We start from the raw sequence: 25,318 nt of genomic DNA, 5'->3' as shown, positions 1-25,318 counted from the left end.
TGTCTCGTAGAACAGGGGTGAAAGGCTGTTCTCGATGAAGCTAATGGAGGCAAGCTCTGTAAATGAAGGCATGGGACATGAAATAGCAGAGTGTATCTGAAGACTACAGGTGATTTCTGTAAGTTTTCAGGTTGGGAGTAGGGGAGTAGCGTGGACAGGTAAACAGGGTTTGTGAATACACACATGCACACACACAGAAACAAGGTGTGCAAACCCACCCTTCACAGAGCAATGAGGGAAGCATATATACTGAGGGTTGCCTTCTTTTCTGTTTTCTCATTCTTTCACCTGGGTTTAGGACCTTGAGAAAGACACTTTACCTCTCTGGGCTTCAGTGTTCTCATCTGAAAAATGAGGATGTTAGATGTTCTAAAATTCCCCAATTCCAAATAGGCTTTACAGAGAAGCACTGAACAAACTAAGGAAGTTTAATTTTTTAATCTGAGGGTTTGATCTGTAGAATTACAGAACCCAAGAATATTGATTTTATCAAATATGGAGAAACATCTTTTTTCAGGTTTTTTTTTTATGGAGTCTCACTCTATCACCCAGGCTGGAGTGCAGTGGTGCAATCTCGGCTCACTGCAACCTCCGCCTCCTGGGTTCAAGTGATTCCCCTGCCTCAGTCTCCCGAGTAGCTGGGACTACAGGCATGCGCCACCACACTCAGCTAATTTTTGTATTTTTAGTAGAAACAGGGTTTCACCATGTTGTCCAGGATGGTCTCGATCCCTTGGACTTGTGATCCACCCGCCTTGGCTTCCCAAAGTACTGGGATTACAGGCGTGAGCCACCGTGCCTGGCCTTTCAGTTTTCAAAATTGTGGTAAAATATGCGCAACATAAAAGTTACCATTTTAACTAATTTTAAGTGTACATTTAGTACATCTAGATTGTTGTGTAACCGTCACGAGCATCCGTCTCAAGGATGTTTTCGTCTTCCCAAACTGGAATCTGTTAAACAATGACTCCCTAGTCCTCCTTCCCCCAGCACCTGGCAACTACCACTCTAATTTCTGTTCCTGTGTATTTGACTAATAGGCACTTTATACAAGTGGAATTATACAATATCTGTTCTTTTGTGTTTGGTTTATTTCTTTTAGCATAATATTGTCCTTAAGGTTTATCCATGCTGTGTCATGTGTCAGAATTTCCTTTCTTTTTAAGGCTGAATAAAATTTCATTGAATGTATATATCACATTTTGTTTGTCCACTCCTCTGTCAATGCACATGAGTTGCTTCCACTTTTTGGCTATTGTAAATAATGCTGCTATGAACATAGCTGTGCACATGTCTCTTTGAGACCCTGCTTTCAATTCTTTTGGGCATATACTCAGAATTGCTGAATTATAATCTATGTAATTTTTTGAGGAATTGTCCTACTGTTTTCCACTGTGATTGCACCATTTTACATTTCTACCAGCAATACACAAGAGTTCTAATTTCTAATTTCTCAACAATCTTGGCAACAGTTGTTTTCTGTTTTTTTTTTTTTTTGCAATTAGAGAAAGGGTCTCACTATGTTATCCCGGCTGGAGTGCTGTGGCTATTCACGGGCAGGCTCCAGCTACTCTCGTAATCAGCACAGGAGTTGTGACCTGCTCTTTTTCCAACCTGGGTCGATTCATCCCTCCTTTGGCAATGGAGTGGTCTCCTGCTCTGGAGAGGTCCCATATAGATGCTGAACTTAGTGCAGACATGCTTAGTGCATAGTGCAGTACTACAGCTCAGAACTCCTAGATTCAAGCAATCCTCCTGCCCCAGCCTCCTGAGTAGCTGGGACTATAGGCAACACTGCACTTCACTTTCTTTTTCTTTTTCTTTTCTTTTTTTTTTTGTGGCTGATAGCTGTCCTAATGGATGCAAAGTATTATCTTGTGGTTTTGAGGTACATTTCCTCATAATTAGTGATGTTGAACATCTTCATGTGCTTATTGGCCATCTGTATATCTTCTTTGAAAAAATGTCCATTCAAGTCCTTTGCCCATTTTAAAAATCAGGTTTTGTTGTTATGGTTGTTGTTGAGCTATGGAAGTTCTTTGTATATTCTGGATATTAATCTCTTATCAGTTGTATAATTTGCAAATATTTTCTCCAATTCCCTGGGTTGCTTTTTCCCTCTATTGATGATTTCCTTTGATACACAAAAGAGTTTAATTTTTATGAAGTCCAATTTATTTATTTATTTTTTGTACTGCTTTTGGTGTCATATCCAAGAAATCATTGTCAAATACAATATCATTAATATTTCTCCTAAGTAAAAACAAAGAAACGTCTTTTATGTGAATTATAAATTAGCCTAAGTTCTATCTTTAAAATTCAATTTTGTTGCTTAATATGCAAAATGTAATGAAGCTTCATTAATTTTATTTTTTATGTTTTATTTTTAAATTTTATTTATTTAGTTTTCTGTTGTTTAAACAATAGAAATTGATTTTCTCACAATTCTGGAGGCTAGAAATCTAACATCAAGGTGTTAGTAAGGTTGATTTCTTCTGAACCTCTCTCCTTGGCTTGCTGATGACTGCCTCTCTTTGTGTCTTCACATGATCTTTCTTCTGTATCTGTGTCCTAATCTCCTTTTCTTTCTTTTATTTTTATTTTTTATTTCAATAGATTTTGGGGAAACAGGTGGCGTTTGGTTACATGAATAAATTATTTAGTGGTGATTTCTGAGATTTTGGTGCACCCATCACTCAAACAGTGTGCACTGTACCCAATGTGTATAGTCTTTTATCCCTCACTCCCTCCCACCCTTTTCCCCAAGTCCTCAAAGTCCATTGTGTCGTTCTTATGCCTTTGAGTCCTCACAGCTTAGCTCCTACATATGAGTGAGAATATACAATGTTTGGTTTTTCATTCCTGAGTTACTTCACTTAGAATAATGGTCTCCAACTCCATCCAGGTTAAGCTTCATTTATTTTCTACATTGACCTCCTATCCTCTAAACATACTTTGGGTGTCTTCTTATCATCCTGGTTGCTTAGGGAACAGGACAAGCTTTCAACAGTCTATGCCTATTACATTGTCATTAAATATTCTCAAACTGTTCAAAAGGTTTAAAATAATTATTTAAACTAAGCATGGTTTAAGTTTGCTTTGGTTTGCCCGGATGAGAAGCTTAAAGACTTGAGAGAGGCTGAGTATAAGAAGGGAGTAAGAAGGTAAGTTAATTCTTTCTGGTTCATGGTGATTGATTAAAAAGTGTTTTTTTTTTTCTTTCTTTCTCAATTTTCTAAAACAAGCAAACAAACAAACACTACTTTAGGTACATCCCAGGTAAGGGAAACTTCTTCTGGAGGGGGGGCTATCAGAAGGTTATCAATGAGTGGGAAATGGTAGAATAATAGAAAACTGTGCTTCTTGCTTGCCCCCTTTTTCATGGGGTCTGTGATGTGATTCATCCGTACTGGGATGAATAGTGATTGCTCTATCAAGAAAATTTTAAAAGACCAAAAATCACTTTGATTTGGTGTTTGTCCTGACCTACCCCTATTCAATTCATTGGGTAATCTTGTATCAGTCACTGAGTTTCACATTTATAAAATGAGATATTGGAACCAATAGCTAAGCTTTCATTATCCCTGAACTATAACACAGAGGCTTCTTGGGAGCTATATTTCTTCTAGTTGGGAAAACGGGGAAACAGAGCCACATAAATAATTAATCCTCAGCAAGTTGAACAATTCATTTTTGGCAAGGGTGTAATTCCCCAAAGTTGGGAGAATTCTGGAAAATGTATTTTGCACATGTTTCTGAGAGGTGTTGTGGCCTTTGATAAACCTTTAGTATGGTTTATTGAGTAAATTCAGCCTTGAATCCCAAGGTAGTTAACTATCGCGCTTGAAGTCTTGTTTCATGAGGGTCTTTGTGGCTTTTGGATTTCCAAACTATGAGGGACTTCCTGGGAAAAAAACTATGCCTGTGGATTGCTTAGTATTCACCAAAGATTCTGAGTTTTCTGCCTTTGAGGACACATAAAAAGGAAATTTGGTATAAATGTATGTGTATATGTTATATGCCCAAGTTTAGACATTATGTGAATTGTATACAATGAATTCCAGGTGACTGTAAAGTAAATGATTAAAGTGCATTTTGCTATATGGAAGTTATATTGAGCTTTATGGTTTTTTGGAAGGGCTTTGGACAATGTTTGCTTTCTGGAGTTTTCTCCAAAGAAAAGTGTACTGCAAAAGAAATGCATATATTTTATTAATCTTCTTCATCAACAGTGAAAGCAATAAATCAGACACATATATTTTTTTAAAAACCCAGCTTTACAGCACTGTTTTGGTATACTAAATACATGATAGTTGATTTTTGGATGGTTTATTTTTAATCACTGGGGTATTTAAGTTATGTTACCACCTGCTTTCTTTCTGCTTCTTCCCATATTAATAACTGGCACATACAATTTTGAAAAAAATAAAATGCAGATGTTTTTTCTGTCATGTCAAAGTGGCATGCAGTTTTGATCCTGACATGGAGGGTTCCTATCAGATTGCCCTTTCTGAAATCTCTGGATCTATTTCCTCTTTTGCCTGGACTGCTGTTACTGGTAGTTGGTGTGTTATTCAATTATCTCTACGTTTTAACCTTGGTGTTTACCTCTAATGTTGCTCAAGTCAGTAAATGATTCATTGCATTTGGAACCAATAAACAGGGTTTGGCAGAAAAGGGACAATGTGTGGCGGATGTGTTTGGGCTAAAGGGAACAATGCATTTGAAACTGGGCTCTAAGAGCTTAGAAATTCAATTATGCCTTCATGCAGACAAGGCTAGGTCCCACAGTTCCTGGCTCAGAGTGAGCACCCAGTAAATGTTCACAAAGATGAGGGTGATGGTTTTATTCTACAAAATCTGCATGTACAAGGAAAGCATCTGCATCAGATTGCATAGGCAAGTTTCTCAAATTCTAGGTTATTGAGATTTCATCCCCACCTCTGAAACAGCTTTCTGGGTTTCCTCATTCTTCAGGTACAATAGATAATTTTGTGGTATTAGCATTAACACAAATAACCTTGCACATTATCAAATACCAGGCAATACATGCAGAAAGCTTAAGAACACATGATGCTGCTTTGAGGATAAACAAATGAATTTCTTTTTCTCTCTAAAAAGTGCCTCAAACCTGAAGCTTAAAGAGCTAGGAAAAAGTTATTTAGTCAAGGCTAGTGAAGATACTAGGTACAGAATGAGTTTCTCTTGTTCCTGAGCTTGTTTTTTCCCTGAAACATGTTGCCTTATCTTTCTTTTTTTAAAGTGAGAAATAAAAAAAGAAAATCCTCTTTTCTCAGGAAGCAATGCTAGTGGAAGAGTAGTGTTTTTAATACCAATCATAGTCAAATATCATTCTCAGACATAGAGTCAGAATACGGGCCTTTAAAAATTCTTCATGTTGGCCTGGGTGTGGTTGGCTCACACCTGTAATCCCAGCACTTTGGGAGGCCGAGCTGGACGGATTGCTTGAGCTCAGGAGCTTGGGACTAGCCAGGGAAACATGGCAAAATCTTGTCTCTACAGAAATATACAAAAATTAGCTGGGTGTGGTGGTGCGTGCCTGTAGTCCCAGCTACTCGGGAGGCTGGGGTGGGAGGATTGCTTGATCCCAGGAGGTCGAGTCTGCAGTGATTTGAGACTGCACCACTTCATTCCAGCCTGGGTGCAGAGTAAAACCCTGTCTCAAAAAACAAAACATAACAAAACAAAAAAACAAAGCAAAAAAAACCAACCCAAAAAACAAACAAAAAACTTCATTATCCCCCTAAGCACACATATCCTGGCCGTGTTCAGGATCAGAAAGTTTTCATTTCTTCAGCCTAGATAGTGAGTATTGGTGACTACATAGAAGTCCTTGTGGTATTTACTGTATATCTTTGGTAGTCATAATTCTTCCTGAGCAAAAGAAAGGTCTGCATCAGGTCTTACTTTACATTTTTTGGCATCATAAATTGAAAAATTCCATGTTGCATGTCCTGTGTGAGGAGAGTTTATGCAGTGAGCGAATGACCTGTCCTTCTGCCTAGCACTGGCATCCCACCTTTCTTGCTGTTATTTATGCTTTTGAGCAGTAACTTTAATAAAGAGGGAAAAATCTAAACATGGTCTCTGTGAAAATTGTTCTCTCAAGAAGGTCCTTATAGTGGCATATTAATTTTCTGTTGCTGCATAACAAATGACCACCATCTTAGTGGCCTAAAACAATGCCGATTTATTATCTATGGTCCCGTAGATCAGAAGTCTGGGCACATGCAAAACCAAATAAAATACTTACGAATATATTTAACCAAGGAGGTGAAAGATCTCTGCAAGGAAAACTACAAAACATTGATGAAAGAAATTGTGGATGACACAAACAAATGGAAAAAACATCTCATGCTCATGGATTGAAAGCAGTCTACAGATTCTATGGAATTCCTATCAAAATGTCAACATCATTTTTTGCAGAGTTAGAAGAACCATCCTAAAATTCATATGGGACCAAAAAACTGCCCAACTAGCCAAAGCAATCCTAAGCAAAAAGAACAAAGCTGGAGGTATCATAATACCTGACTTCGAATTATACTGCAAGGCTATGGTCACCAAAACAGCATGGTACTGGTATTAAAATAGACACATAGATCAATAGAATATAATGGACAACCCAGAAATAAAGTCACATGTCTACAACCAACTAATCTTTGACAAAGCCAACAAAAACATACAGTGGGGAAAAGTCACCCTACTCGATAAGTGTGCTGGGAAAATTGGACTGCAATATGCAGGCACATGAAACTGGACCTCTATCTTTAACCTTATACAAAAATTAACTCAAATGGATTGAAGACTTAAATGTAACACCTGACAGTATAAAAATCCTAGAAGAAAACCTAGGAAAAACTTTTTTGGATATTGGCCTATGCAAAGTATTTATGACCAAGACCTCAAAAACAAATGCAACAAAACCAAAAACAAACAAGTGGGACCTAGCAAAACTAAAAACCTTCTGCACAGCAAAATAAGTAATCAACATAATGAACAGATAACCTGCAGAACAGTAGAAAATATTTGCAAACTACAGATACAACAAAGGACTAATATCCAGTATCTGCAAGGAGCTCAAACAACTCAATAAAAACAAACAAACAAAACACCAGAATAACCCTATTAAAAAGTAGGCAAAGGACACAAACAGACATTTTTAGAGGAAGACACAGAAATGGCAGATAAGCATGTGAAAAAATGCTCAACATTAGTAATCATCAGAGAAATGAAAATTAAAACCACAGTGGGATACTGAGTTATATTAGTCAGAATGGCTCTTATTAAAAAGTCAAACTACAGCAGATATTGGTGAGGATGCTGAGAAAGGGGAGCATTTATACACTGTTGGTGGGAATGTAAATTAGTAGAACCATTATGGAAAACAGTATGGTGATTTCTCAAAGAACTAAAAATAGAAGTACCATTTGATCTAGCAATCCCACTACTGGGTATCTACCCAAAGGAAAAGAAATTATTATATCAAAAAGATACCTTCATTCAGGTGATTATCTCAACCCTGTTCACAATAGCAAAGATATGGAATCAACCTAAGTTTCCAATGACAAATGATTGGATAAAGAAAATATGGTGTGTATGTATTTATATATATGTGTGTGTGTGTGTGTGTGTGTGTACACATATATATACACACATACATTGGAATTCTACTCAGCAATAAAAAAGAGTGAAATCATGGCTTTTGCAGTAACCTGTATGGAACCATTATCTTAAGTGAAGTAACTCAGAAAGTCAAATTCCATATGTTCTCACTTATAAGTGGGAGCTAAATAATGTGTACACATGGATATAGTGGAATAATAGACACTGGAGGCTTAGAAGGGTGGGAGGGTGGAAAGAAGGTGGGACAAGAAATTACTTAATGGGCACAATGTACACTCTTCAGATGTTGGTTACACTAAAAGCCTGGACTTTACCACTATGCAATCTATCCATGTAACAAAACTGCACTTGTACCCTCTAAATCTATTAAAAAATTTTTTTAAAAAAGTCTGGGCACAGAGTAGATGGGTTCTCTGCTCAAGGTCTCTCAAGGCTGAAATCAAAGTGTCAGCATGGCTACATTCTCATCTGGAATTCAAGATCTACCTCCAAGTTCATTCAGGTTGTCAGTGAAAGTCAATTCATTGTGAATATAGGATTTAGGTCCTCATTTTCTTGCTGGCTGTTGGCTGTGACCACTTTCAGCAATTAAAGGCTGTTCTTGGGTTCTAGCCACATGGTCTCCTCCAAGCCACATGGCAGGTTGCTCCTTCAAGGCCAGTGGGAGAATCTCTCTCTTAAGGACTCACCTGATTAGGTAGAGGCCATCTCCCTTTTGAATAACTCAAAGTCAGCTGATCTCTCACTTTAATTATATCTGCATAATTCTATCATCATTACCATATAACATAACCTAATCATGGGAGTGATAGCCCATCATATTCACAGGCTCTGCTTCTGCTGAAGGGGAGAGGACTACACAGGGTGTGTACACCAGGGGTTCAGAATCCTAGGACATCTCAGAATTCTGCTTCATACAAGTAATATGTTTGAATTTGAGGATTTGAGAAGGTCACTAGACTCAGCCTTTGTGAAAGCAACGTTTCTCCTGCTGGCATTGTAGAAGTCTGTTCCATGTTTTTCTGGGCTCCATGTGTTTCACTTAAGTCTAAGGAATGGACCTGGCCTGGATCATGTCTGTTCCTGGAGACTTTACTGAGGCTAAGTGGGCTTTAGCTTCCTTAGAGGAGTTCAAGTCTGGGGTGGCCCCTAAGCAGTTCACTCCACGAAGTAATCCGAAGTCTTGGTAGAATACCCAGCCCTATATTCAGTATTAAAGCTGGGACATGTCTGATGTCAACAAGAAGACAGGGAGAAGACTTGGCCTTATCTGGTTCTGATCAAAATGTAAGGAATTTGTGTGGAATAACCCTAGATCCAGAAATATGCCTAGTCAGCTCTTTGCCCTCTGTGAGCTGTGAGCACAGCTCCTCTAAAGAGGCAGGAAAAAAAGAAAAGGGAGGGAACCACCAAAAGGACCTAATTTGTTAGTGTTAATCGGAGGCCTACCCATTCTCCTAATTGATTGTTCACTACAAAGTAGCTTGATGCTTCTTTAGCCTGGGAGCTAAATGTAATCAACTTTTGTTTGTTTCCGTAAAAAAATTTTTTTTTTGCCCTTGAGGAGATCATTATTTCTATTGTATGAAGATGGTAGCCCAAACATTAGAAGTAATTAGAGCAGATGGCAGTGAATACTTTTATTTTAAAATACACTGAAGCTCATAAGCTGGTTTTCATTCTCTGGGCTTCTTCCTTTTTCCTCTGCCACCACATATCCATTTTGCTTCCCTTCAGGTGTAAAGATAGGAAGAAAAGCAAAGGAGGAAAAAAAAGGTTTCCTGGTGTATGAAACTGTGGAGCTGTCAAACGTTCATAGCAGGGAAAGTACGCTCCTGTGTATTCAATCACCGAAATTAAGTGTTTTCGAAGGCAGTGCCGTCATGGGTCCATTGCATGGGGAAATAACATGTTGTAGTCCATCACTTAAAATGTTAACCTTGTCTCTTAATAGTGATGGGAACACAAACACGTGCTCCATGCTCGCTGGTTAAATGGCAGTGTGTCAGCTCTGTGAAAAAGGCTAGCATGTATCTGTCAATCTTCTGATCTGGCTCTGTGTGTGTGTGTGTATTCATGTGCATGCATGTGAGTGCGTGAGTGGCATACACACACACACACACACACAACTTCCCACACTTCCACTTGCCTTTCTGTGGCTTTCTGAGATCTGGCTTATTGTGTACTAAAAAATGGGAAGAATTGAATCAGTTTCCAGTACTTTAATGTATATCCTTCACTAAGATGTTTTTGTTTGCAGTCCCTCAAGTCTCAGGTAGCTGTATTATAATTACCTATTTTCAATTACAGAAAGTTCCATTTTGCACATGTTTTAATACTGATGTACTATAGATACACTATACTGAGCATATTATAGGTACTATACTGATAGTATAGTATGAAACAGAATTTACCGGGGTCCCCAAACTTTTCCTATAAAGGGCCAGATAGTAAATATTTTAGGCTTTGTGGGCCATGTTGCTTCTGTCACAAACTGAAAGCAGCCACAAACAATATGTAAATGAATTGTCATGCCATGTGCCAATATCAAAATAGTGGGTTGTGGACTGTAGTTTGCTGACCTCGTTATATGTTACTGAGTGTTTTCCTTGATTTTTTTTTTTCTATGACATATGAAGAACTTGATGTCTACCCAGGTCTTTGTGCAGTGTTTCTCATTGCATCACTAGAAAGGCCATCTGGCTGTACAGCGTTCCTTCCTGCAGGGCCAGCCGCCTGATCCTTCAGGCTGCAGCTGCAGTACTCCAAGCACACCCTTTGTTCAAGGTCCTCCTTTGATAGCCTCTGGCTCATACTCTACTTCTCTGCTCCTTTCCCAATCCAATCCAATCCAATCAGAGCAGTCCCTGATCACTCCATATCAAATAGCTCTTCCTACCCTGGCACTTCTGATCCACTTCACCCTGTTTCTTTTTTACTTCAGAGCACACTATTAGTTTTATATATTTAACCTGTTATCTCCCTAAAATATAAGCTCCATGAGGTCAGGAATTTGTTTTGTGCCTGGTGTGCAGTGGGTGCTCAATAAACATTTGTTGAAGGCAGGGATCCATCTACTCTGTAGTTCCTTGAAAGTAGTCTGAAAAGAGGTCTGTAACAAAATGAGATAATACCTGTTAAGTGCACCCCGTAAGTGTTGGCCATTATTATTAATTAAACTTTAAGTGGAAAGAGTAATACCTACATTTTTTAATTGTGAGTATGAAAGGAAAATAAATCTTGGGGCCTCCCAAATCACTAAGCTAAAGGGAAAAGTCAAGCTGGGAACTGCTTAGGGCAAACCTGCCTTCCGTTCTAGTCAAAATTATCCCTTTGCTCACAGAGATAGATGCAGATCTGATTGCCTCCTTTGTAAAAGCTAATCAGAAACTTAAAAGAATGTAATCATTTGTCTCTCATCTACCTGTGACCTGGAAGTCCCCCTCCCTGCTTCAAGTTGTCCTGGATGGAACCAAGGTACATCTTACATATATTGATTGATGTCTCATGTCTCCCTAAAATGTATAAAACCAAGCTGTGTCCCAACCACCTTGGGCACATGTCATCAGGACCTGCTGAGGCTGTGTCATGGGCATGCATCCTCAACCTTGGCAAAATAAACTTTCTAAATTAACTGAGACCTGTCTCAGATATTCAGGGTTTACATAAGGATTAGTGATACTGTAAGTAAAATGTATAGCATTGTGCTTGGGACATTAGAAATATTAAGTAATCAGTAGCTATCATTATCATTTTTTCTCCCACAAGTGAAAAGGTCTTTGGACTTAAAATTCAGAAGAGATGCTATTAGAGGAGATTTGAAGATTCACTAGAGGAAACGATAAAAGAAGACTGTAAATTTGTCCTGTCTGCAGACTTTGAAAATCCTCCGAAGCTTAAGAGGGCTAATAACTTAGATATATGAAGCATTGAGGTAGTGTCAGCAATCTTTGAGAAATCGCAGAAGATAGGAAGTATGTGGAACCAAGAGATAAGACAATGAATTGCCTGGTTTTCTAATGATGAGAAAGGGTCAATTTGAACTGGGCAGGAATCTCTGACAAAAAGTACTGTTGACATTTCTTTGAGTAGTCAATGTGCTACACAGTGCAGTGTGGAAGGACATTCTCATGTTATCTTGTAATCATGAGGGGTTTATAACCACTGAGAAAAGAAAGTGATCACTTAGAGCCTGCATGAGGTCAGTAAGAATAAATTATACCAAACTAATTCAATTTCCTTTTTGTTCCCTAAAGAGTTATTAGATTATAGGTTAGGGGCTCTATTCATAATCCTGGATTTGTAGATAGTTGACTTTTCTACACTATCTTTTGTTTTATAATCAGCTGAAATAATCTCAGCCTGTGTCATGTGTTGTGTCCAGATTAAAAAGAGAAAACGATGTTTAATGCACTTGATTTCCCCTGCAAGGCCATCTCCACTGTGGTCAGCCATCTAATCCTCTGAACTCCCATAGCATCTTGGTTATGCCTTTAATTATTGAATCAATCACACTTTAATTATCTGGCTATTTGTATTTTTTCTAAATGATAATATAAGTACCTTAAGAACAAGGATGAGGTCACATTTATTTGGGAGAAACACCTTTATATTAGCTCATACAAAAGGATTTGGGATTTTAATTGGCCAATAGGTTTAATGTCATTGAACATTATAATTCAACTGTTAAAATAGCCAAGAGTATTAATTGGGAGAATAAATGTTATTTAATGAATGGTATGAAGACAATCAGTTAGCTATTTGGGGGAAAAATAGCAAGGAATAAAAACAAGAAAAAACTATAAAACTTTCCATCAACATAAATTGTAAGTTAGTTGAGGAGTAACATGCAGATATAAAACCCACCAATCAAGAAGGACATATAAGTGTTATTTATGTCAGGATGAAAGAGGATGTTTCATCTATAACATAATGAAGAATGTCACGAAAAAGGTAAATAAAGTTGGTTTCGTAAAAATTAAAACATTTCAATGTAAAGAAGAACTGAATAAAATTAAATTATAGCTTCATATCATATTATTTCAGTTATTAAAGATTTTTCATTATGGCATCATAAGTCCAAATAAGAGTTGACCATTTATTCATTCAAACATATTTTTGGGGTAGCCAATAGATGCCAGGCATTATTGTAGGTTCTAGGGATACAGCAGAAAACCAAGACACTCTTGTGAAGCTTACATTCTATTAGGGGTTGACTGATTATAAACCAGTATACATTGTATTAGGTAGAGATGAGTGCTTTGGAGAAAATAAAGAAGGATACGGAGTGGAGAAAATGGTTACAGGGACTTGTCTTTTCCTATTTCCAGGATTTGGATGCTGAGGAAGAAGACATTTTGGTGAGGTGTCAGAACAGTTATTTCTTGTTCTTGTCAGCCAGGAGGCACTGTGATTAGAGAGATTCCCATACGCCACCTCCTCTGCCACCCCAGCTCAATGCATACACTCACAAATAGGTCTTTGCTTTGCTGGGTGTTCCAACTTGCTGATCAATGACTTCTTTCAAGATAACTCTGGTGGTGTTGCAAGTACATTTAAGGTGACATGTAAGATTTGCAGATACTGCACATTCCCTGAAGTTCAGAGAAGTGCTGACATGCTGTAAGAAGAAAACAAATTGCATAAGCTTCCTAGCTGAGGCAGGAAAGTTTTTTTCTTGCTTTTTTTTTGGGTTTACTTGGGGCTAGATGCAAAGATGAGGTCATGTTCTGGGCAATTCTTGTATCTCTATTTTCACGCCTGCCCCCATATGCCTATGAGGAATTGATTTTCTTCATCTGCAGAATAAGAATGAGTGATGTGTTTATCTCCAGGAAGAACACTAAAGCTAAAGGCTGAGCATCATGGGAACTATAGAGGAAAGAGCTTATATTAGGTGGAAGTAAGCTGGGTTGTTGACACGGAACATGGCCTTCACCAAAAATATGTTGGTATCAACAGAGACATTCTCAAATATATTCACAAAATCTTTAATCAATGCTGTTGGCATTTTCTTTTTCTTGATTGGATCAAAGTGACATGGATTGGAGAATGAAGATGTTGGAAGGTGAGCCATCCTCACTGTTTCATGGAGCATTTCCCTGGGAGGGAATGATAGCACCAGCTCTGTTAACTGAAAATGTAGGAGAGCTAAAATTCTTATGGCAACGTGCATGTAATCATGGATTACACTGATAACTTGCAATCATAGAGATATGCTGCTCTTCTATTTCCCCAGGTAGCTGGTAAGCAGTGGATGCTGCACTAATTTTTAGATTTTTTAGTATTTAGTAATTATTTTGTGTAAAAGCATGAGTACATCAATAAACATTTATACATCTCAAGATATCTTTGTTATGCTAAGGGGAATTCAGGGCACAAGGAAACTTAGGTCTCTTGAAACTGAATGCTTAAACATCTGTATTCATTTGACATTGGCCACATTGACTAGAGAAACTTAAGGTGAAAGAAAAAATTGGTGGAAGATTTTATGAGATCGAATCTGAGTCTCAGGTTCCAATTAAGTGGCACTATTCATCATTTGGTTTATGTTTAAATGGAGCTTGAAAACACAAAAAGGGATGTAAATGTTTCAGAAGACCTAGGGGATATAGCATTTTTAAGGTCTTAGCACCTGTATCTTCACCTATTGCATTAGGAAGAGATGTGTGTGTGTTTGTGTGTGATATCTGTAAAAGCATGTATGGCACCAGCAGGTATAAGATTCATTTAATAAATTATTCAAAAACATTTATTGAGCAACTACTATGTGCTAGACATCTTTTAGGGAGGTGGGAATATAGCAATGACCCAAACCAAGTCTCTGCTTCATTTGAGTAAGCTTAGTAAGTGATAACCAAATATGCAAGGAATTGTATTATTTAATACTAGAATGAGGCATTATTAAGGGAGAAGGAATGAAGGAATGATTGGGGGTGCTTTTTAAAAATAATAATACAGGTAAGGAGGTGATACCTGAGCAGAGGCATGACTTAAGTAAGGGAGTGAGCCATGCAGATCTTTTGGGAAAGAGCATCCTGGGAGAGGCCATGGTAAGGGAAAAACTTCAGATGGGAGATTCCTTTTTGTGACTCCAGTTTACCTCCATCACTATGAACTTTGACACATCATTTAAACACTTTGAGCCTTTGCTTTCTCCACTGGAAAGTAGAGATAACAGTATTTGACCTTTCCACCTACTGGGTTGGGACCAAGTATAGCAATCTTTGAAGGCTGACAGGCTAGGCCAAGAGGTTATAGCACATGGAAGGCAGCAAATGGCATAAGCAAGTGCTTCAGAGCAAGAAAGTCTCTAAAGCTTATTGAGAGCTAGGTAACAGATATCTGTGCTAATCATAAAAATGTAAAAATGTTCTCAAATTAATTAATGGATAACACCATGAAATAGTCTACCTTTGACCCACTTAAATATCTAACTAATGTCTAGTTGTTCCCGATCATTTTACTGTGTGTGTAATGAGCCCTGGTTTTCTTCATAGTTCTGTGGCTGTGTTATGGATCTGACCACCAGGTTAATGTCTCAGAAAGCGTTATGCTGCTGAAGTCTTCATATTTCTTATAGTTCATCAACACATCATTCTTCCTAGCTTGCTAGTCTTTGGGTGATCCTGGCCAAAGACCCTAAGCTTTGGATGTTGGTTTGGAGAAAACATCTTGGTTCCTTTTAAAGATATATCTCCTTCTCCTCCAGTCCTTGCCCTGAATTGATCCTTAAATTTTGATGCAGAAGTGTCATCTGAGGGGATCATTAAAATTGTAGGTCTCTGGGTCCCAATTCTTGAGCTTTTGATTTCATAGGTATATGATGACACTAGAGAAATCTACATTTTATTAAGCTCTAAGGAACACTGCCTAAAATAGCATCTGTAAAATTATGGTATAGGATTTTTCTAGAGTCCTTTCCATCTCTGGCCTTCTGGAAATCCAAGAGTTTTCAAATGTCCTTTTATCATGGACTCGCAGCTGACACTACAGATAACCTGGTTCACCCTCTTCTGCAGTTTACTTTACCATCTCTGTTTTTCCCACCTTCTTTCATTCCAGTTTCCTTTGATTTGCCTTCCTTTCCTCTTTCTGTATTCTATGGGAGTAAATTAAAGGGTTATAAGAATGTATAATATATATAGCCTTATAAGAAGTACTGTTTATTATTTTACCAACCTAAAGCTCGTCCTATAGTGAAATCATCTAGAGTTAAAATTCTCTCCTACTTTTGTAGCCTACAGATACTACAGTTCACAACGATGCTCCTGGATCACCTATTCTTTTTTCTGTGATACTGGAACTGGTTATCACTATGCCTTATTTCTTTCCATCTCTTAAATTGTGATGAGTCATAGACTTTTACTTCTTTGCAGATGTAGAAAACGAATAAATTGCAAAGCCTTCTCAGTGATTGTGTTGGGTCTGCAACTTAGCACTGTTGACCTTGGGGTTTGTATCTTTTTCTGGAAAATGTAACGGCTCTTCTGGCAACACAATTTTCCATTTTCTGTCTCAGAAATACTATAGAGCACTATTCTCTGTGTAGGTGTAGTTGTTGGTATTACAAACATGCCTTCCCTTCTAATGATCTTCTCCCATCTGCCTCTAACACATCACGAGAGGACCTTCTAGGTGGTTTATTTTTATAGGAACTTGGGCTTCACATTTGTTGGAATCTGAATGGGAAGAAGACTGGAGAGAGTGGCTTACACATGTCATATCTATTACCTTGAAGGAATCACCTTCTCTATTGTGATTTTATTATGTTTATCGTAATTATACTTCTACAACTTCACAAGGCATTTAGACATGTTACCAGCTTCTTGCATGAGCTCAATATTGCTTTCTGTGATTTTTATGTCCCTGTTTTAAAAAACGTATGACATCAGAGTGACCATAAATTAACAGGAAAGCCAAAAGTTCTGAGAGAGGGACTGAAGGCTGGGGTGGAGAGGGAGTGCTTCCTTTTCTGGCTTCTTCTGTCAGTACAGCTCCCTACCCCTCACTCAAATGTTCCAGACTATTTACTTGTCATCTGAAGTCAGTCGGCATTCTGCCTATGCCTGCATGGGCTTTGTTCAGCCCTGATGCACCAGGCACAGGGGGAAAGGCAACAATAATATCAAAAAAGGCCGAGTGGGAGGATAGATCTGAGCACTTGGGAAGAGGAATGTTCCTATAAAACAGGGACTCTTGGCAGTAGAGCCAGTGAAAAATGATACCAATTACATAAAGCAAAATGCCACCCATCAAGCAGAACATTTTAATTCTCCCTATTCCAGGCTATTTATGACTTTTTGTCCAAGATTCAATACATGTCTGTAAAAATAAATGGAATCAACCTCATCTGTTAGGTAGAATGGGGCCTGTGCTAGAGGGAAAAAAAAAAGGCGAGAAAACATTACCAGCATGTTATTGGAGAATTCCAGGGGCTGGGCACAGAAGAACTTCAAATATAATTTTGCCTCTCATATTTTTTCCTGTTTAGGTTAGTTGTATGAAAAAGAGAGAGGTAACCAATTTTATGGAGACATTTAAAATATTTAAATTAATTTTACTTTCTTTGAGAAGTTTCTATTTTGATTCAATACTTATACTATCCCGCCCAAAAACAATGAATGAACCAACAAACCAACAAACCAGCGAACCAACCAACGAAGCAACAGACCAGCCAACCAACCAACCAACCCACCAACCCAGCTCTCTGTTTTCCAGGGCAACTTTTCTTTACAGTTCTGCCGGAGATGGTCCAGGACTCACAGCTGGTTTCCTGAAAGGCTGCCACAAGATGGCGACAACGTCACAGTGGAGAATGGCCAATTGCTTCTGCTGGACACTAACACAAGCATCCTCAACTTACTGCACATTAAAGGTCTGTGAAGTTTGTAGGTTGGTAATATTATTCTATATGATTATATCACTTGTAGGGGGGATGGAGGAGGGAAACTTTCTGGATAAGTTCCAGAACTTAGTTGACAATTTATCCTCAGACCAAACTGAAATTTTACTATGTAAAGGAAGAAGTGGTCAGAGGGTTCAAAGTGAAAGGCCTTTCTTTGGACTCATTATAAGCACAGAGCTTGATTAGTTTAATTTTTCAAAAACAAGAAGGTTAACAGTGTTCTCAAAGAATATGCTTCTTTATTCAAGCACTTTTTAGTCATGCTTATCCAGGACAGCCCCCACAATATAGCAAAATGCCCTGAAATTGGTTAACGTTGCTGCCTTTGAAATACCCTGCCAAGAAAGCAATGTCTTCCTGCTTTTACCCTGTTGTGGTTTTGACTTCTTGGTCCCATGGAAAGTCATATAAATAGGCTTTCTTATTGCAAAACCGGCTATATAGCTCTAGGGTTTATGAAGTTGGAAGAGGCTGAGATTTCGAATTTCAACTCTACTACCACATCTTCAAATGGCTAAGTCAGTTATTTCACCTCTTTGTGCATTTCTTTCCTTATCTGCTAAATGAGAATAAAAATCATGGCCTACTTTAGTGGCTGAAAATAAGGAATAGTTATCAAAGTGCCTCTGTTCATTGGCAAATGAAAATTACTTGGGAGATATGATTAGTTATGGATCTCTATGAAACTCTGCACTAAAACACTGTTCTTTACTATAAATATATTTAACACACAAACATTCATCCTTACTAAAATAAGAATATAGCTACATGAGGGGAAAAATAAAATATTTTAAAGGAGATAAACTAATGGAATTTTAATACCTGTCTCTTTTAGACCAAATCAGGATTTAGGCATTTTGTCATTCTCTATTCTGGAAGCTGTTTTTTTTCTCTTCTGTAGCAAGGAGAAGTTTTCAGTCAAATCAGTTAATTAGTGCCCTTTAGGGGATAAAATGGTCTGTCAGCTTGGGCTCTTGCCCTGTCTTTGTGTGTGTGTGTTTGTGTGTGTGTGTGTGTGTGTGTAGCTAGTGGCTATGGGAATGCCACTATAGACAGTCATCAACTACCTAAGGACCAGCAATGACAAAGGAAAATTACAGACCTAAAGCCTCATTTCAGAGAAAAGATACTCTTGGCAGGCCTTTAACCAGGGCTTTCTCCATATGAATCAAATTCTGCAGGAGGATGGGCTCCCCTTCAGGCATTCAAAGGTCTTGGCCTTATATTGCTACTACCATTTGGGAGAAGTTTCCCAGCTGAAAGTCTTGGATTACTAAATCTCTGGATGTACTGTTACTTCCAGGTAAATCATGAATAGTGTTGACAGCACCAGAGGCTGAAAACAGAGAAGAGGCATCAGAAGGAGAGAAAAGTGTAGGAGAAAGGCAGGATAAGTATAACATTCATTTGACTTCCCACTCTTAAGGATTTAAATATCTGAGCAATCCCAATACTTGCCCCAACCTCCAATAGTGGTTTCTCTTAGCATTTCTGGTTTAGGTAATATTTCACTCTCATATTATTTAGATAAGTGAGTTAGGTTTGGAAAGGCAAACCCTCATCCTATGGAGAGGGCGAGTAAGTCATCTGAAGGGTCTCTTCTTTCTCTTGGGGAGGAGGAGTAGGTAGGATGTAAGGCTAAGTAGTAGATTCCAGTTTCTGCACGAATAAGATACAGGAGTTGTTGGCAAAAGACAGAGCTACCTAGAGTGAAACGCTGAGGTTTTTATCATAGAGATATAGGTCATAACTTCTAGAAAGAATGAGAACAGGGCAAGGACACAGATCAAATTTTGTTCAACAGATAATTTGTGAATGCTTATTGAGTGGCCTAGGATTCCTGTGTGAAATACAAGAAAAAATGAATAATAATACTGGCAGTAACATGTAATATTACCAAAGAAAAATAATTAGAAAGTAAATGTAAAAGACTAAAACTTCTGGTTCTAAAATAAGTGATGCTGGCAGTGAGGCCGAATGTATACTGGGGTAATCTTGGTGTCAGTTATGTAAGATTAGAGTTGGAGAGCGGAGAGGAGGTGAAGGGCAGATCATTTGTGTCTGAGACATATTGCGATCACATAGATATTAACATATACACAAATCAAAGTTTGAGGAAATTCTCCATCTCACTTACTGGAATTGTATACATCCAGTGGCTCAGACCAAAAACCATGGAGGCATCCATGACTTGTTTCTTTCTTTCACCTCCTATGACCACCCCATCAGTGAACCCCGTCGGCTGGATCTTCAACATGTGTCCCATGTAGCAACACTTCATTGGTACTAACCTAGTCTTAACCACCACATTTTTGGCCTAGACCATCTTAAATTGCCTCTTATTTTGTTCCCATGTTTCAGATTCCTTGTTTTCATTAGTAGTAAAACCCTAATTTCATTGGTGGCAACAAAGTACTCAGCTGAAATGCTCTGTTTTCTGAACACTTTTGTAGCTAGACATAGCCATGTGGCTAAGGGCTTACCATGAGATAGAAGAAGTACCCTGCAGAACATCTGAGAAATTTCCAAAAGTAGAGATGACCCAGTAGGAAGTACACCCTATTTTCCCTTCCTTCTTTCTCTTTCCTACTTGCTGGTATATAAATGTAATAGCAACATTTTCGGCCACTATTTTGGACCATGATGCTACTTGTTAGTTAGAATGGAAAAGCGGAAGAATAGGACAAACCTAGGACCCTGATGACTCTGGAGTTGCCATGATAAGGCATTCAACCACCCACCTCTGAAATAACTTTTTGTGACAGGAAAATAAGGCTTCATGGGTTTAAGTAATTGATATTTGGCTTTTATGCTATATGGTAAAGTAAACCCCCAGCAGTTTATGGTCCATTTCCTTTAAAAATTTAAGTCAAATCTCTCCTCAAAACCTCCAGTGGAATCTCAACTCACTGGGAATCAAATCACTGGTCCTTACTATTATTTAACCTCTGATCCCCTTGTTGACCTTGTCTTTCTCATTCACTCTGCTCTAGCTCTTCTATGAATATACCTGCCTCAGGACCTTTGCCTGTAATGTCTATGGCCTGGAATGCTCTTCTTCCACATTCATGTGGCTGGCTCACCTATTTCATTTGCTCTTTGAGAAAATATCAACTAATCTGGGAGGACTTGCTGGCCATCATTTCTAAAATTACAGCCACCCCCCAGGACTCTTTATCCTTTGATGTTGCTTTACTTTTCTTCATAGTACTTATCATCACATGGTATATTATCAATTTACTTGCTTGTTTATAGTCTGTCTCCTCTACTAGAATAAGCTCAAAAAAGACAAAGGATTTCATCAATTTATTTACTGTTGTCTCTTCAGGGTCTAGAACAGTGCCTGATGCATGACGAAGGCTCAAAAATTGTATGTTGATTGTAGAAAGAATGGACAAGTAAATGGTCCTGGGTGAAATTTAAGAAGTGTATATTTTAAACCCTTGCTCTCTTAAATACCACTTTTCCCAGCTAATTTACTTTCACTGTCCTTAGTTGTTCTCACTGATTACACACACACACACACACACACACACGTATGTATAAGTACACACATATACACTTACATATTCACATATACATATTTACACATGCAAAATATGTACATACACACATATGTCTATATATATTTGCATATTATGATGAATTGTTAGGAATATAAAATCTGTTGGTAAGTTATATTTCTGTTTCTAAAAGGCATATGACCAAAGTCTTCACTGGTGAAGAACTACAACTTTCAAATATCTGGTCAATGTAACATAGCTGTAAACCTCTTTTAATGTCTTCCCTTGGTCTATAATATGTGTGAAAGTACTTGAAAGATAATAAAGAGCTCTTCAAATATAAGACTGAATAATCACAATCATCATCAACAACAACAACAGTAACTCACCCTCCAAATATTAGTTACTATCTTTTTCATATACATTCACAGTGTCAGAAAAATAGCTGAGTGAAATTTTCTTTACTTTTTCTGATACCATCTGCAGGCGTAGATAAAGCCTGAGAAATTTCAAGCCAAAAATAATTTTTTCAAAAGATTTTAACTGACAAAATATGAAGTATTATAGTGGAAGTACTTTCTCAGCCATTTCTATATTACAAAGAATACATTCTACATGAAGTATATATATTTTGAAAGGATTACTGCTAAGTAACAGTGAAACTAGATCACCTAAGAACTACATTTGGAAATACTTTATGAAGGTATTACATCCTTTATATTATTTTTCCATTCATGGAAACCAGCATCCTGATATGTAGAAAACTGGGCTCGTACAACAGGAAAACCAACACTTTATGGACCCTCAAGAGTCTTGAACTCTCTGTGCCTTACTCATATTTTCATCTATAAAATAGAATTGACATTTTTTTCTTACACATATTACTTATATAGTAGAAGGCAGGGTCATAAATTTTTGGGGGGCAATTGAGAAGTGGCCCCAATGTTTTGTGTCATTATTTATGATGCTTTAGGTACTGACTCCCAACTTAAAAAGTAGCAGATTCTTTTGTGACTGTGATAAGAACTTCAGCTGCATTTATTATTTTATTTTAATTAGAAAAAGATCCAGAACTTTTGTCTACTTACTATCTCTACTTCTTCCCTCCTTCCTGCCCTCCCTCCCTTTTTTAAAAAAAAATATTTTTTAGGGGCACCGTTAAACACAAAAGAGAATTAACCCAATCAATTAATACTAATGAGCTGGGATGGAAATAGGCATATTGCCTTGATTTAGTTAATTATATTTTCATTCTTTTATGTTAAGATGCCCAATGGCCATAGGCATTGCTGAATTAAAATTTATTATTTTTATTCCAAGTAATTATGATGAGCCATAATCACAAAGAAGGAATGTTACCCTCTTGTCAGAGCATTCTGCATCCCGGGCAAGGATCTTGGGTTGTGGTCTGTAGTTGGGGAAACATTCATATTTCCTGAATGAAGCAATGAATCTCTTTCTGGTCTGGTCATCAAGCAGCTTGATGTGAAGTAGTGTAACGATAATGATTAATGAGAGGGTCAATTAGGGGAGAATGAACTCTGTCCTTGGTGTTGAGCTGTTAGGTTTAGGTACTCTTATCACACACACAACACAAAAGAAGGTAACTATGTGAAGTGATTGATATGCTAATTTGTTTGACTGTAGTAATTACTTCATTATATATAATACATATTTATCCACACACATACACACATGAAAACATCCTGTTGTTTGCCTTAAATATATACAATAAAAAAGGAAGACAGTTTGTAGTTTCTTACTACTCACAATGCCAGTGCTTGTGTCTGAGCAGAAACTTGTTTCCAGTCTCTGTTGCTGCTTAATAGTGCACTGGTTTCCTTTAATGTGATTTTCTATTTTTTGGTCTACTGGCTTATACTAAAGCAGTTAAATGCTTGGCAGTATTTCTAGCCACAAAGAACTGAGCCTGAATCTGGGCTCCACTACTTCCCAGCTCTGTGACCTTGGGCAAGTTGCAGACCTTCTGTAAGTCTCAGGTTTTTCCTCATTAAGGTGATACCTGGTTATAATGACAATAATAGTAACAATGAGAGCTAGCATTTATCATTGTTGCATGGCAATATCACAATGTATTGCCTGTCTCATATGGATGTTTTCAGTATTAAATGAGGGGATATTTGTAAAGCCATTAGCACACAGCCTGGTCCAGAGTAAGAACTCAATTAATGCTAGTTTTTGTTACTTTTGGACTGTCAGAGATAACAGGAGATATGGCTGAATATCAGGCTTAAGTTACAATTTTATTTACAGATAGTGGCTGCTTCTATATACAAAGCAAACTGGATTACTGAAAGAATTAGCTGGGTAATAAAGACCTTGGATTGCTTTTGCTTCTGTTATCTTCAGAATGCATATTGAAGTGTTTTTCCTTCTATTGCGAGGGAGGGACGGATGGAGAAGTGGATCCATTTGCTTGCCAGCATTCTCCTTGTTACTTTGACTTCACAGAAACATGTTTTTCTGGTGTAGCTTGGAACATGATCTCATTTTCTCTCAACTGTTTTTTAGTTCACAGTTTTGAGGACATTCAGATCTTTTTAAGTCCGTTACATCTGGGGTTTCTATGTCATGGAAATGCATATTCTTGGTTTATTGAAATGAAGCATCTTCTGACTCACTGTCAGGTTCATTGTAGAATTCCTTCATCCTTGACAAGCATTTGAGGATTTCAGAGTGAGGTATTAAATGATGAACCTATCACAGCCTTTTTTTTTTTTTTTAATCCCAGGGATTGTATACTTGGTTGCTTCTAGTTAGCACTAAGCCAGCCTCAGATTCAGTAGATGCATGCTTCAGATAATGCTTTCCAATGCAGTTATCTAGAAATGTTACAACACAGAACTTTCCTGAGATGTTGCTTGTGATCTCTTTGTGCATCAGGCCTGTGTGAGTCACTTGGCATTTTACCCTCTGCCTATAGTTTCAAGACTTCATAGCTACCAGTTAGGATAAAACAAAATCTGAAGGAAGGCAGTAATTTTGATAAAAATATGATATTCAACAATAATTTGTTTTTTTCTTTAACTGTAGAATATCTTGGTCAACAGGAGAGGGTTTTGTGGGCTGGAAACATTGTTGCAAATTGGTAAATTCAAAATAATTTATCTGCAAGTTGGCTGTAAAAGAAGATGGACTGAATTGCCCTCTTTTGTAGTCAAAACATAGCTACCCTTCAAGCCAGAAGATAGGATGCTTATGTGCAGACAATACAACAAGGTTGATTCATTGCAGTTTGGTCAGCAAACTGGAGCCTGACTTCAAATTTGAGTCAGTCACAGACTCTTTTATGGTTTTGGATAAGGCTCTGGTCCTCAAATCAATGCACAAAATGGAAATAATGGTGATTCCCTTCCCCGTGTAGGGAGAAAATGTCTTGTATAAACCTCTAGTGGATGTTAATGTTGTTTGTGTGTGTGCAACTCTGTGGAGGAAGAGCAGTATAGGAATGAGTAAATTTTCTTCCTATATTTGGCAGGCATGGTACCCTAAGGGGCTGGTCTGTGCCATTATCCAGAAGGGAAGCCTGATGAAGAAGTTAGCATCAGAACTAGCCCGAGTTTTTTTGAAGTTCACTCTTCACTCTTGGGTGTCTTCATGTGCTGGGCTTTTCTTGGTGACAAGTAGGTGTTACTTATTTCATGGGAGGGGAGCTTTGCTGATATTCAAAGCTAAGTGTATCACAGGTAGAATTTTTAATTGGTTAAAAACTTGAATTATTTTTATATTAATTATTTACAAATAGAATATCAAGGTGTATTTTTTCTTCCCTCTACCATTTTGGAGGCTTATAAAGGTCTAGGCTGTAAGCTGAAGAAAGGAGGGGCCAGCTCTGTTTTTGCTCACCTTTGTGTTGCCAGCACCATTTTATCTCCAGGCACGAAACAGGTACTCAAATAATGGCTGAATGAATAAGCTAATAAATGAGTTTCAGACCTGAAGAGGCAGATTCATGTTTGTTGAGAATTTCTCTATAATCAGAGTCCTTCCTGGTACCCTCAAATGTTAGTGGATTAGTCCAGACAGTGACCAATTTTATTTACTATTTGTGTATCAGGAGATCAGAGACAAAGGCTTTTTAATGTGGGGGACACTTGGCTCTGAGACCCCTTATTTTTCCAATCAGACAATGACTTACATTATTTACCTCCAGAGAACAGTCCCAGACACACTTGATTAGCCTTAAATGAAAGATAAGCCATTGCTATGAGAAAGGACATGCTTTCAATAGATGGGCAGACAG

General features: G+C 37.8%; 1 protein-coding gene across 6 annotated transcripts in view; it reads left to right on the top strand.

The window, feature by feature from the left end:
- Nucleotides 1–25,318, top strand: part of PKHD1 (PKHD1 ciliary IPT domain containing fibrocystin/polyductin) — a 484,536-nt gene that overhangs the window by 118,207 nt on the left and 341,011 nt on the right. For all 6 annotated transcript variants that reach the window (XM_518534.6, XM_016955664.3, XM_009451446.4 and 3 more), the window contains one exon: nt 17,365–17,521. In XM_518534.6, the coding sequence (XP_518534.5) occupies nt 17,365–17,521 (157 nt within the window). The remainder of the gene's footprint in view (nt 1–17,364; nt 17,522–25,318) is intronic.

The sequence above is a fragment of the Pan troglodytes genome, chromosome 5, assembly GCF_028858775.2.
Source record: "Pan troglodytes isolate AG18354 chromosome 5, NHGRI_mPanTro3-v2.0_pri, whole genome shotgun sequence".
In the NCBI taxonomy this organism is placed as follows: Eukaryota; Metazoa; Chordata; class Mammalia; order Primates; family Hominidae; genus Pan; species Pan troglodytes.
Note: the sequence above shows the minus strand (reverse complement) of the source record. Positions and strands in the feature narration are given on the sequence as shown.